The sequence below is a fragment of the Lactuca virosa genome, chromosome 6, assembly GCF_052849685.1.
Source record: "Lactuca virosa cultivar CGN04683 chromosome 6, Lactuca_virosa_CGN04683_v6, whole genome shotgun sequence".
NCBI classification, from domain to species: domain Eukaryota; kingdom Viridiplantae; phylum Streptophyta; class Magnoliopsida; order Asterales; family Asteraceae; genus Lactuca; species Lactuca virosa.
In genome coordinates, this window is record NC_136431.1 from 142,054,772 (window position 1) to 142,070,134 (window position 15,363).

Genomic DNA, 15,363 nt, shown 5'->3' on the forward strand with positions numbered 1-15,363 from the left:
CCGTCTTGGATTTTTAGGATCCAAAACAGATCTCTCTCTCTTCATTCTCAAAACAGGCCGTGTTATTATTTATGTTCTTGTTTACGTGGATGATATTATTGTCACGGGTAATGACACTAAGGCTATCGATCAGATCATTCATCAACTGGGATCTACCTTTGCCATTAAAGATCTTGGCAAACTTCATTACTTCTTGGGTATTGAAGTTGTTCCCCATGGCCATGACATTCTTTTGTCCCAACGCAAGTATATTTTGGACATACTTCAACGCTCTGGTCTAACTGATTGTAAGCCGGTATCATCTCCCATGAGTACTACTCAGATCTTGACTCCCGATGATAGTCCATACCTCTCCAACCCTGTTGCCTATCGACAAACTGTTGGAGCACTTCAGTATGTTACACTTTCTAGACCTGACATTGCCTTTGCTGTCAATAAGGTATGTCAGTTCATGCATGCTCCCACTGAGACCCACTGGTCTGCTGTCAAAAGGATATTGCGCTATCTCAAAGGCACTGCTAATTTTGGCTTATTTCTTTGTCACAACTCGGACTCCTCTCTTCAAGCCTTCACTGATAGTTGCTGGCAACCTACTGATGGCTCAAAAATTACCGCCTTTTCTGATTCTGATTGGGCTGGCTGCCCGGTCGATCGGCGTTCCACAGGAGGGTTTGCTATCTATTTGGGGTCCAACTTGATCTCCTGGAATGCTCGCAAACAACGAACTGTTTCAAGGTCCTCTACGGAGTCCGAGTACAAGGCTCTTGCAGACACTGTTGCTGAGTTGCTTTTGCTAAGGGCTCTCCTACATGAACTGGGAGTTTCTACAAAATTCTCCCCCACGCTATGGTGTGACAACCTTGGAGCCATATATCTCTCTGCAAATCCGGTTTTTCATGCCCGAACAAAACATGTTGAAGTAGATTTTCATTTTGTTCGTGAACAAGTCGCCCGAGGTCAATTAAAAGTCCAATTTATATCTACCAATGATCAGATTGCTGATGTGTTCACTAAGCCTTTATCCTCTCAAAGATTTCTCTTTTTACGGTCCAAGCTGCAGGTCGTTCCCCGCCCTCAGCTTGCGGGGGAATGTTAGACATATGTTTAGATAGTCTATTGATAGTGTTTATATTAGAGGGTATCTAAATGTAACTATCTAACATATATATATAGGATTGTAATCTATGCTTCATAATATACAATTCATTACTCTTTACATGGTTTAACTATTATAAAGGCAAAAGGCACACAAGTAAACAAAGGGACATGAATCAAATTTATCTATGTGTTTGTAGGATTAGTCATAGCAAATGAACTACATTATCAAATTACGCAGCAAACTAAGGGATCAAGTGTAGGATTTGATGCTATAATTTAAGAAGGATTCTCCTAAAAGGTTTTTTATCAAGATTCAAAGAAAATGACACTATCAAATACACGTCAAAAAAATGGTCAAAATGCAATTGTCTAAGGTTTCATGAATTATGACACATATTAATCCCAAGTTAACAAGTACCACATCTGCCGGTGGCAAACATGTAGAATTTGTGAGCATTGACAGGTGCAAGGTTTGTATCATATATTTACTTCTTCTGTTTACTTTCTTTTTTGAAGTGTTATTGTCTGTAATGGGATTCAGTTTTTGCTTCCATAGGAGGAAAAAGGGGGTCCTTACAAGGCGTTAATTCCACTAAGTCAGGCAACAAATCCAGAAGCTGATGTTCTGCTTGCTTATGAGAGGAATGGAGAGGTACAGCTACAAACAAGTATTTAATGCTATCATAATGTTTAACTACTTATTGACTTATTGGTTTGTGAAACTGTATTATATGAATGAAGACTCTGAATAGGGATCATGGGTATCCACTGGGAGTAGTAGTCCCATGGGTTATTGGTGCTCGTTCTGTCAAGTGGTTGGATACCATCAACATAGATTCCCAAGTCTACCAGGTCTCTCTCTGCTCAGATTCCTATTTACTTTTATTACTATAAAAACTTGTAAATTGTTTCTAAGAAGACAGTGTATGTGTGTATCAATCACTATTTTCCATGGATTCTTTCAGTAGAAAGACTATAAAATGTTTCCACCAACAGTAAATTGGGACAACATTGATTGGTCTACCAGGAGACCACAAATGGATTCTTTCAGCAGAAAGACTATATGTATATATATATATATATATATATATATATATATATATATATATATATTATTACCACAGCAAACAGGGAGTTGAAACTTGAAAGTGAAGTTAACATTAAGATTTTTGATTCTATTGGCAGAGTGCAATATGCTCCTTGGAGGATGTGAATGTGGGGAAGAATGGAAAGGTTGGTGTAGCATTTTGTAGTATTTACAGTATATATATGTGTAGAAGAAGATTGATTATATGATTCAAAATGATGTGCAGATAGCTATAAAAGGATATGCAGTTTCAGGAGGTGGACGTGGGATTGAGAGAGTTGATATATCGATTGATGGGGGTAAAAGATGGATGGAGGCATCCAGATACCAAAATCCTAGAGTCAAATACATTGCTGATGAAGAAAGAAGCGATAAATGGGCATCGATACTTTTTGAAGCTGAAGCTCATATAAACTCAAAGAAAACACGGTATAGGGCTAGAGTTTAAGAGTTCCAACTCTTGAATTAAGCCCTAAATTGAAGGTTCTCCATTTAAAGAAAACACGGTATAGGGCTAGAGTTGATAATCTGGAAGAAAAAAGACGAAGAATAGAAGAATATGAGGTCGAACTAACGGAATGCAATAAATAAAGGAAAATGCTTACCTTTTTCTTCGAACGGAGGATCAATTGACTTTCAATATTCGGTGTTAGCGCTTAGCGATTGTAAGAGGAAGAAGACATAAATACTCTCATAGACGATGGTTGTATGTTCTTGATTTTGCGAAGATGAGTTAAAGGAAAGAATTAGGGGTTTCTTGTTGTAAGTGAGATTAGGTTTTTTTCGATGCTGTAGTTTGTATAAGTCAGGAGAAAAGCTGAGAAAGTAGTTAGAGGAGAAGGGAATCGTTGAAGAAGAAAAAAAGGATGATAAACAGAAACAATTGGGAAATCCAACACAAAAACAAAGAATCAAATATGAAGAAACACTTTTGTACCTTATTTTGGAACCAGGGGAAGGCGAAACCTAATCAGAACCGAAGAAGAAGTGAATAACAAAAAACCAGATTGGATACAGATCATTGTGGTGTGGTTGGAGATTGAGTTACGGTTGACAGAAATACAAACAATAAAATATCATGATGGGGGATTTTGTTATCGGTGTAGTGCGACAAGAAAGAATGGTTGGAGAAGATGGTCGGAGACACTTGGCAGTGCGAGATCGGAGGTTGGGTGGTGGTGCGATGCTGCTATGAAGACGAAGGCCCTAGGGCTTTTTCTTGCTAATTGGAAGAGGGGGGGTTAATTTTTGGGATCCAATAGGCGGGTGAAATCCCGCCTTAAAACACAAGTTTCAATAAAAAAAATATAAAGCGACACACTTAGATGACACACATTTTATGAAAGGCGCTCTCCGTATTTCCTTTTTTTTCTGACACTAATTTTAGGGCACGCAAAAATGTGTGTCCTCTATCCTTCAAATTTTGCAAACTGACATTATTTTTTAGGGCATGCACAAATGTGTGTACTCTATCATCGCGTGTCATTGTTTGCGCGTCATTAAAGGGTTGTTTTCTAGTAGTGTGGATTGTATTGCGGAGGAGGTAGTGGTGGTTGAATTGGAGTTATCGGAGGATTACGTCTCGTTGATCGACGTGGAGGCATCTTTCAACTAAAAGTTTACAAAGATGAGGATAATAGTAAGAACTCAATTGTGAGTATAATGAGAGTGGACCATGGACTAAATCACCATAGCCCAACAAACAGATGAGAGTATGATTGAAATAGAGATCTAGCAATAGAAGGATGAAAGCATTTGGATAAAGATTTCCCATGAGAGTAGATGTTTGTCAATAACATTGGCATTAAAGATGTAACGAGTTCAGGAAAAATGACCTTGAAGTAGGTCTTACATCAAACCATAAAGAGAAAATTTGACAACATAAAGATCTAGCAGACTGAAAGTCCAAGGTTTTTAAAATAAGCTCGAAATTAACACTAGGGTCTATATATAGACCTAATTATATCCAAAAGACAAAGTAGAGTAGACTCTACTTGCGATGAGAACCTCTTGGATGAGCCCTTGATTCTGCTTGATGACGCTCCATTTCCAGCATACGCCTTTCGAACGTTGCCTGTCGTGCTCGAAGTTCCCTGACTTCAGCTTGGGTTGCTGTAAGTTCTCTCTACAGGACCACATTGTGGTCCAGAGTTCTTCCATGAGTAGCTTGTAGATGGCGAATGAGGATTGTATTGAATCCCACATCGGCATCAACTTCCATAACTCGGTTGATGGCTGCCCTGCCCTGCTCGTCATTTCGAGCAACCCTGCGAACCAGAATAGGCAAGATTCTGTCTGTTGAGCCTCCCTCGCTCAGATTGTAGAAGCTTCGGTCTCCGTTGTATGGTAAGGGTTGACCCTGATCTTGACTCCATCTGCCCAAGTTCTCCGCCCATAAAGGCGTCGGGCCTTGAAAAGTCGGACGAGGGTTAGGATTTGGGATTGGAGCCACTAGGGGTAGATCATTGACTTCTGGCTCGGAGTCAGAATCATCTGGGAAGTTTTCTGCGAAGTCTTCATCTAAAGGAATTGCATGATTCTCTTCTGGCTCTGCATCGAGCCATCCACCATTTCCTTGGTTGGGAAAGTACGGGTCATCGGGGAGATGGAATCCAGCCATGTTATCTATGCGAGAATAGGGATAAAAGAAATAGTTAATAAACGTACTACTTAAGATAATTATAGGTTGATCCTTACCAGTTACTTCAGTACTTGCGTAGTGTATACCAGTCATATGTAACCGAAACAGAATAGACCTTCGAATAAGTGACCCTAACTCTAAGTCCACAACCAAACAAGGAACAGGAAATAAAGCAAAGATCTCAGATTCTAAGTCTATGACACCCTAGTCACATATAACCTTAGCGTATCCATTCAGCAACTATTGACCTGCTAATAAAGACCTTTTAGTTCTCAAATAAGTAATTATAGTAACACAAAATACTCCTATAGTATTTTAAGTTTATGTTTTGTTCTAAAGTTTTCATTGTAGTAGTGTTGGTAAGTTTTTAGACTTGCTGCAACACCACAACCATTCCTAGGCACATGCTAATCACTTCTCGGAAAGATATAGTTGATCAGGCTATATCACTCCCAGATCTGATTATATGTCCCCAAGCCTACTTGTGCTGTCCAACAATCGCAATACTTTTCTTCGGTTCTAGTATGACACTGATCCTAGTATGAATGTTTGTATGTATACTTTAGTTAAATATTTTATTATTTAAAAGTATAAACTCTTGGTCAGAGTATTTTAATCCCGATGTGTTTATAGTTGTATATCTTTTATGGGTTCATATACTCAATTCACTATAAACAGAGCTCTGATACCAATCTGTCACACCCCCAAACCAGAACGGCGGAAACGTTCGGGGGCGGAGGACGTTATGTACAATATCATAACAATGCATAATAGTAAAACAAGCAACATCATCCATTGCATTAATAATAAAATTTAATACAAGTGTGTTCTGTGTGTAGTTTGAAAGACACCAAAATATGAATCAAAATATAAGACAAGTCTTGAACATGCTCCGTCTTCTCAAAACCTGGTCATCGGTACCTATCTACTGCTGACCTGAGAATACAAGTTATTATGAAAGAGTAGATCAGTATTTAAGCTGGTGAGTTCATAAGTATTTTAGTGTCAAATGTTTGTATAAGTTTGATGAAAGTGTTTGTAAATGTTTGATGTAAAGTTTGTAAGTGTTTGATGTAAATGTTTGTATACTTGCTAGAAAATCCTATATTTTCTACTAAAAAGGAGAGTAGTCTTCTACCAAGACTCGACTGTTCTGAATGTTTGTTCTTTTGTAAAAGTGAGTGTTTTTCCCAAGTATATGACTATTTTTATCAGAAAATAGTTTACATTACCGTTTATGTGAGAAGATCACTATATGAATGTAATGGCAAAAATGACGATGTACAGTAGTATTGTATATAGTTACTACAAATGTACTAACTACCTTAAACCAATTGTTTAATTAAGGTAAAATGTGATGAGATTATAACCATACTTGATTGGCTAGCAAAACACGACAATCAAAGACGTCGAAATGGTATGACATTCATCACCCGTAGACCTGCAGGTCCCACTTTAGCTAGCAGCAAGGTTTAGGATGGTCAATCCCGTATAGATCTATACACAAACTCACGCTCTCCCTCCAGGAGACTCTGGTTACAAAGCGTGACACAACAGTATATTGCCATGCCATGAAGTAGTGGCTCACATTAATGTTATATTGTTCTTGTATTAGTGTAGTATGTTCCTTCTATTCTAGTGTATAGTATGTTTGAACTGTTCTTGTTATAGTATGTTCCTTCTATTCTAGTGTATAGTATGTTTGAACTGACTCATGTATGAACTGACTCTTGTAAGTTTCATTGTTCTAGAAATAGTCAGTAGTAATCCTCTAAACTATACCTATTATAGTTTAATATTACTGTTGTTTGAATGACTGATCATGTTTGTACACCTTTGCTACCCAAAGGTATTGAACTGATTGTAAGAACTTTTATATATACATACATATGTTTCAAATCATTTTATAAACTGACATCAAGTCATCAATAACCATTCAAATGGTTAAAACTCTTTTATATGATAAACTCTTTATCGTTTTACAAAACTCTTTTAAACTTATATATTGTCAAAATCATGTTTATATAGATATAGTTATATAAATAAGGTTGAAAGGGCTTAGGACTGATAACTCGCTTTATTTCCTGTTCCTTGTTTGGTTGTGGACTTAGGGTACCAGTTGTTTGTCCGAGTGTCGTTTTGAAGTATAAGAAATCCTCTTGTTTGATAGTTATAAATCACATGTGATTGATACTATAACTATATTGTTTTCAACTTGTATTCCCCCCCCGCCCATGAAAGCATTTAAAATCATTTAAAATATAAGTTTAGGGGTATGAACTCACCTGCAGTGAGTGATTCGAATGAAAGATTGATTAGGATGCTAAGTATGCCAAGTGAAGTCTCGAGCACAAACGGATCCTATTAAGCATATAATGACACATATATCCTATTAAGCATATAATGACACATAAATTAGTGTATATAACAACTAATCATGTAATGGAATAACCTTAGGTGCTAGGAAACACTTGGAATGAAGTGTTACAATCACATATGATTGTATGAAAGGGTGGTCACGGCCACACAAAGATGTGTTCACGGCCAAGGAGTATACGGCCCTAGGCTTGATCTCATGAAGGGTTTACGACCATGGCTTGAAGGGTTCACGGCCACCATATGATCTTATGAAGGGTTTACGACCCAATGAAGGGTTTACGGCCGTAAACTCTTGAAGATCAAGAATAGAGTGGTTGTTTCTTGGTTGGAATTCAAGAGCTTCTAATGGATAACAAGTATATGGAAAGGATACTTATGTTTTGGAAGCTTATAGGGTGATTACGGCCCAAAGAACAAGTGTGTGTTCTTGGTGTTTTGAAGATCTAAACCCAAAAGAGATGAATTCATGGATGAAATCATAAGGTTTCACTTGAATAAGAAGGATATCAATAAAGAATGGAAGAATCACTTACACTTTTGAAGATCAAGGATGATTTCATTGATGATACTTGAGAGAGTTTGAGTGTTCTTGACTTGATGATGTGAGAAATGAAGAATAATTAAGGAATTCTATACTAGTAGGAAGGGGTTTATGGCCAAGCTTGGGTTTACGGCCGTAAACCCACCTTGAGCCGTAAACATCCCTTGATGGATGATCTTGGCTCAATTTGAAACTCATAAATTCCTCACTCACAATTCATAGCATTAAGTGCTATGTGTACATGGCTTAAAACTTCTATAATAACCCTTAGCAAGGCTAAAAGGTAACAGAAACTAGTCTGACCTTTGATTGAATTGAATGGCTTTACAAGATAGAAATTTCGGGTTGTCACAATAAGTAATATATTGTGAATCATAAAAAGGTAATTGAGTATGTTTAGATAGTTGGCAAGCATTGCATAAAGTTGAAGTTGTAGGTTTATTACAAGAAATTGAAAATTTAGAACGAAGTAAATCTGAAACAGCCCGGATGACCCAAGCGAGCATGCCAGCGATCGTGAGAGGATGCAAGGAGAGCAGACGGATTGAATGGTGTCGTGAAAGGGTAAAGATCGCCCGTGCTATCATGTCAAGAAAGAAGAGCTCCAGTCTTGAGGTCCTTTATAGAAAAACCATATGGGTCAAATTCAACAGAAGCTTGATTATCGATAGTGAATTTACGAATAGATAAAAGGTTTTTCATAATGGAGGGAGTAAACAAAATGTTTTTCAAGGCATATAAATGAGATTGGTGGTGTAAGAAGAATGTCCAGACCCATGAATTGGAATACTAGAACCATTTCCAACAAAAATCGAGGTTACAGGAGAAGTAGCCATGGGACTTGAGATCTTACCTTGGTCAGATGTGAGATGGGTCGAGGCGCCTGAGTCCATGTACCAAGACTGATCATTGGAGTTGAGATGGACTTGTTGCATTGTTTGTTCCAAATCTGATGGACTATAGTAAGAATAACCAGCAAACTGGGGACTAGGAGCAGCAATCGGACCAGTTGGTTGCATCGGAGGTTGTCCGTTGGGCCCCTGTTGTGATGTTGACTCCAAGGCTGGGTACGAATGTGTGATTAGCCCAATGACTTGTAGGCTGGGTCAGACCATGTGAGGGGTATGGAGATGGCGATGGATTCCATGGCTGTGAGTTGTTCCAATGTTGTTGACGCCATTGATTTCCTTGATTCTAATTTGGTTGGCCTCGAACTCCACGACCCCGGAAACTTCTACCACGACCTCGACCAGGTGGACCTCGACCGCGGCTGCCTACACCTCTACCTGAGTAGTTGTTGAAGGCGGGAGTCTGACCACGTTGACCGGGTGTGGAGTTTTGAGATGATCGACCATCAGAAGAAGCAGCGAGGACTGTGTGAGTTTGATTTTTCTGAACTGTTTGTCGGTGTTGTTCCAGTTGCAGCATGCTACGAGCCGTCTCCCATGATGGAGAGCTTTGATTGATATACGCCCCGAAGAAATCAAATTTTGGTGGTAACCCGCGAACCATCTACAAAACAAGTCTTGCTTCAGTGACGAGATTGTCGACATCTTCCAGTTGGTGTGCTAGATCTTTTAATTTTTTATAGTAAGCTTCCATCGATTCTGAGCCAATCATTTGGAGTAAATTAAGTAACTGATTTTTATTAATTAACTAATTAAAGGAAATAACACCTCCCACAAGCAAGAAGACCCAACCAGTTGTTGAGGAACGGTCATCCATGTTGGTTATCCAACTTGCATCGGAATGACCTTCTAAGATCGAAGGACATCCCAAGTAACTCAATCCATAATCCATGGTTCCTTTGAGATATTTAAACACCCTATTAACTGCTTGCCAATGTTGAGCACTAGGATTACTAGTGTACCTGCTCAATTTTCCGACTGCATAAGAAATATCAGGCTTGGTATTTGTCATTGCGTACATCAAGCTACTAATAGCCTTAGAGTACTCTAATGGTGAAATAGGAATGTCAGTGTTACGTAATTTCACACTTGAATCCATAGGAGTGATCATACGAGAACAATCACTAAAATTGAACCGTTTGAGAATTTCCTCAACATAATGACTTTGAGTCATTACTAAGCCCTTGTTCACCCTTTTAATTCTTATTAATTACATCAGCCTCTCCTAAATCTTTCATGGAGAATTAGATGACAACAATTGTTTTGTTTCATCTATTTGATCTTGGTCAGTACCAAAAATCAACATGTCATCTACATATAAACAAATGATCACGCCTGCACCAATAGCACCATTTAATCTACTATAAAAACATTTGTCATATTGGTTTAAATTGAAACAAGAGGATAAAATAACCTCATCAAACTTTTGATTCCATTGGTTGGGTGCTTGTTTCAACCCACACAATAATTTTACCAGTTTACACACCAGATGCTCTTTACGGGGCATAACAAAACCTTCTGGTTGTTTCATGTAAACTTCTTCATCACGTAACCATTTAAAAAAGTTTTTTTAATATCCTTTGATGGATAGTCAAATTGTGGATACTTGCCAAGGCAATCAACATTCTAATAGTAGAAATACGCGCAACTGGAGCATACATATCAAAATAGCCAACACCGAGTTTTTGCCTAAAACCTTGAATGACCAACTGGGCTTTAAACTTATCAATAGTACTATTTTACATTTATTTTCTTTTTTAATATTCATTTTCAGCCAAGTGGTTTAGAACCTGTAGGGAAATCAGAAAACACCCACGTGTTGTTCTCAAGAATTGATGACATTTCATCATCAATCCCTTCCTTCCAAAAGACAACGTCTCGAGACTCCATCGCCTATTGATATATCTTATGATCATCCTCAATACTATATCAATAAGAGTATTCAAGATTACTTTCATCCCTTGAACCTTCCACCAAATACATTTGGAAGTCGGAACCGAAATCTTTCGCAATTCGACCTCTTTTGCTTCTACAAAGCTCTTGCATTTATGGTACAACAAAAACTTCTTGAATTTTTTGTTTTTGCACTTCATTAAGGCCAAAAGTCAGATCCTTAGGCCTTTGAATCGATGAAAAATGCATCTCATCCAAATTTGCATCTTGTGACTCGATAACGGTGTTAATTTATAATGAATAATTAGATTCTGTTACATAGAACCTATATGCCTTGAAATGTTTAGCATATCCAAGTAATATGCAATCTATTCTACATTCTCCCAAAGTTTTTCTTTTGGGCTCGGTGATTTTTACAACTGTTTGACATCCCCAAACCAGAAAAAAGCTCAAATTTGGTTATTTCTTGAACCAAAGTTCATACGGGATTGTTTTGATCTTTTTATTTGGAACCCTATTCATAAAATAGTAGGCCATTAACATAGCCTCTCCCCAGAATCCCTCACTCAATCCCGAGTAAGAAAGCATCGAATTTACCATTTCTTTGAACACTCGATTTTTGTGTCTGGCGATTCCATTTTGTTCGGGCGAGTATGGTGTTGTGGTTTCATGAATAATACCCACTGATTGGAAGTATATGGTATCCATCTATTCACATCTCTGATCAGTTCTAAGACATTTAGTTGGATTGCCCAATTGTAATTCCACCTCGATTTTGTATATTTTGAACTTTACCAATGCTTCCTTTTTAGCATTAAGCAAATACACATAGCAAAGCCAAGTACAATCATCAATGAATGTGACCATATACTTTTTATTTCCCAATGAGGAGTAGAGTGGAAATCACACAAATCACTGTGTACATGTTCCAAAATAGCCAATTTTCTATTAACATTTGAAAATGGTTGATTTGTAACTTTTGTATGCATGTATGTTTTACATTTTTATAGATACATGTCAAAGGGTGGAATTAGACCATCTTTTGACATTTCATGCATCCTTCTAAAGTTCACATGACCCAATCTAGCATGCCAAAGCATAGAGTCATCAATTTTAGAAGAAGAAGATGACTCAAAAGAAATTTTTTGAATAGGTGACAATTTATCAATAACATTTAAACGAAACATTCTATTATTCAAATATCCAAAACTAATAAAATTTCCAAATTGAGATGGGGTATGCCTATCCGATTCATAAACTTGTTTATAACCATCATAATTCAAACAACTACCACCAACAAGATTCTTGTCGACACAATGCGGTTGGGTTGTGGCAATATTGCTCTATGCGGAGGCCAACAAACCCGGGAGCAATCCAGACATTAGTTGTGGGCCAGAAAAGCAAGCCAAACTCATGTTGTGGGCTTAGGGGTAATCCAACCTGATGGCTGTGGATTCAAGGGTATTCCAGTCCGATGACTGATTGGACCCGTTGTATATTGGCATTCTAGTCCGATGACTGATTGGGTCGGGTGTAATCTAGACCGATGGTTGTGGACCAGTGGGTATTCCAGTCTGATGACTGATTGGACCCAGCATGCATGATTATATATGTTATATGTTTGTGTGGTGATACTTTGGGGAAAATTAATTAAGCTTTGGCTTACGATTTATGTGTTATGTTTTAGGTACTTCTGATGATCGTGGGAAAGCAAAGGCGTTGTCATACACATCCTTCAGTGACATGTTTTGGAGGTTTTATGATACTCTAATTTTGTGATATTTTTAATGACAATTGTTTTTTGACTTGGGTTTTGATTGGAAACAATGATTTTACCTTAAATGAAAAATGAAAAATTTTATCTTGATTTTTGGGATGTTACAAGAGGACATGTTCTAGAACCCTCCTATGATTGGCGGTTTTGAGGTTAATCTTAGAGTCTTCTGGAAGCCTTCATGAAGATAATTAAGGAACTAGATAATTACCTTATATGAAATAATATTATTTTTGTTCAAGTTAGGGTTTCTAGGTGTTTCCTAATCAGGTATAAATAGGACCTAATAGTTAGGGATTTTTGGCTAAGCTATCTTAGAGTCAAAATCCAAAAAATTTGCCTCTCTCTCCCCTCTCTCCTAAATATTCTATGGTTCTTGTGTTGTGGGTATGAACAATTAGAGGCTTGCACACAATTGAAGCTAGTTTTCAAGATACTATTGGATTGATCAAAAGACTTGTTTACAACAACAAAACTAGAGGTATCTTATTAACCTTGTGAAATTCGATTTCTATTAGTGTTAAAAGTTTTGTTGTTCAATAGTATGTTGCTTCAAAGGATTTATGACATAGATCCAGTTAGGTTTCATGTACCCTTAAGAGTTTAAGGTATTTTCCGCATTGTTACATGTAAAACACAACACTTTCTTGTACATCTCCCATTTTTCTCTTTAGCTCTCTCTCTCTCTCTCTCTCTCTCTCTAAAAATCCGACCAAAGGCCACTGGCCACCACCTCCACCGTTGTGTACCACCACTCGAAGCCACCTTCTACCACCACCTAACCTCCAACAACACCCCTATGTTCCAACAACTTCGGCAAGGCAGAAAGGATCTCCAGAAGGCCCAGAACTGCCGAAAAGAAATGACAGCCGCCATCGGCCACTAGCTGCCATCGTCACCCACCTCTAAAAGTTACGAAACTTAACCGAAGAAACCCCTCATCACCCTTAACCAACGATCTCAACTCACACCTCCATCCTTCGCGGGAAAACCACTTTTCCGACCATCTTTTATTCGGTGGTAAAAATTTTGTGAGTTTTATGGCAAGCCTCCGGACAGTTTTCTGGCGACCAAAAATACTTTTTTCCGACATTTCGCGACCAGATCTATGACCCTGTAAAGTCATTTTTCTCCAAAAGTGTGCCGAGTTAAAAGTTAGAAATCATAAGACGAATCCTGATTCCCGATCCGAATAATTTTCCAGTGAATCAGAATAGTTTTTCCTACTCATTTTTTCTAGATCTACGACCTTCAAATGTTGTTTTATAGAAATGAGATGTCGTTAGTGAAATCTCGAGTCGTGGTTCAGATCTTGGTTTTCGATCCGAACAAAACAACGATAAAACACGCAACAAAAGTGAGTTCTACGACCCCTTTTAAGTTTTTTATATTTTGGAGGGATAATATATGCACAACTCGTCTTTACGTTTATATAAACTCTAAAAAGTTAGTTAAAAGATTATATAATGAAATGTTTTTGTTATATATACGTGAAAATGTGTTAAAAACGAACAATATTTAACCATACATATATATTTGTTGAACAAAATATGATTTGTTATATATTTAATGATTTAAATAAAAAATAGATCTAAATGTTTAAAGTTCAAATAGCAAGAAATATAGTTTCTATAAACTATAACACTTATTTTTACCGTTGTAGACATAATCGTCAAAATATACATTATGTATATTTTCTATCACTTGTAAATGATAACTCTGCTCTTTATGAACTTGTACGTTATTTGGTAAAACCTGGTTTTAGTCAAAATTCAGTGGTTATGCTGCCCGGTTTTTGTTAGAAAACTTTAATATAGTTTTTAAACAACAAATGAACATTACGTCGTTTAAAACACGAAATCACATTCTGACGACTTAAACTTAACAAATGAACAATAGTCAAGTAAAATTTTTAACTAAAGTTTAGGACACAAATGCACACGCTTTTATAGATCTGTTGAACTCGGGATTTCTATATGAGTTTGTATTATTCATCAACTAAGAACAAAAACTTAGTAAAACCCTCTATGCTATAACCGTTAATCCGTAAAAAACGCGGAATGTTTGTATAAACTATAATGGTTATTTTTACCGTTGTAGACATAAACGTCAAAATAGACGTCAGGTATCATTTTCTTTCACTTGTAAATGATAGATCTACTGCTTTATGAACTTGTATATTATTTGACATTAACATCTGGTAAAACTTGGTTTTGGTCAAAATATAGGCGTTATGCTCCCCGATTTTTGTTAGAAAACTTTAATATACTTTTTAAACAACAAATGAACATTAAGTCTAATAAACTTTATGACTTAAGGTTTAAAACACGAAATCACATTTTGACGACTTGAACTTAACGGACGAACAATAGTCTAATAAGCTTTTTAACTAAAGCTTAGGACACAAATGCATACACTTTTAGATCTATTGAACTCGAGATTTCTATATGAGTTTGCATTAGTCATCAACTAAGAACAAAAACTTGGTAAAGCCCTATGTGTTATAACTGTTAATCCGTAGGGATCATGTAACATTTTGTATAGATCTATACGGGGGTGACCTCCCCGCCTGCGGTTGCTAGCTGCAACCCACGTCTGACAAGTCGAAACGGGTGAAAATGTTCATTCTCTAACTCTCTTTCACGACATTGATGAAGCGTTGATGATATTCTAGGCATGCCACTTGCTGTAGGATACACAGGTTGATTCGCCATTTAGCTCGATTATAGGCTCATTATAGCCCCAGAGTATACTCTAAAAGAACTTGTATAGAATTGATATAGGATTTATATGTAGCTAAAATCACTCATATAGAATTGAAATATGATTTATAAGTAGCTAAAAGCACTTGTATATAATTGAAATAAGATTTATACATAGCACGAACACTCATATGAGTTGAAATAAGACTATATGTAGCACGCACACACGCACTTAGAATGATAAGTTAGTGTCGGTATATTATTTAAGTAAAATAAATTCTTAATAATATACGACACAAACTTTTATTTTTTACAAACTTACATTTCATAAGTTAATTGA

At 37.0% G+C, this 15,363-nt stretch overlaps 1 protein-coding gene and 1 pseudogene across 1 annotated transcript; one reads left to right on the plus strand and one right to left on the minus strand.

The window, feature by feature from the left end:
• Nucleotides 1-1,484: 1,484 nt before the first annotated feature.
• LOC145121967 (sulfite oxidase-like) lies at nucleotides 1,485-3,430 on the plus strand (annotated as a pseudogene).
• A 5,972-nt stretch (nucleotides 3,431-9,402) lies between these two features.
• LOC145121968 (secreted RxLR effector protein 161-like) lies at nucleotides 9,403-9,828 on the minus strand. Its single transcript, XM_079057646.1, has one exon. It carries the CDS (start codon nucleotides 9,826-9,828, stop codon nucleotides 9,403-9,405), a length of 426 nt encoding a protein of 141 aa, XP_078913772.1.
• Between the last annotated feature and the right edge of the window lie 5,535 nt (nucleotides 9,829-15,363).

Bases quoted from the DNA above. Each gene is read 5' to 3' on its own strand.
- LOC145121968 (XM_079057646.1), bottom strand. From the start codon at position 9,828: ATGACTCAAAGTCATTATGTTGAGGAAATTCTCAAACGGTTCAATTTT.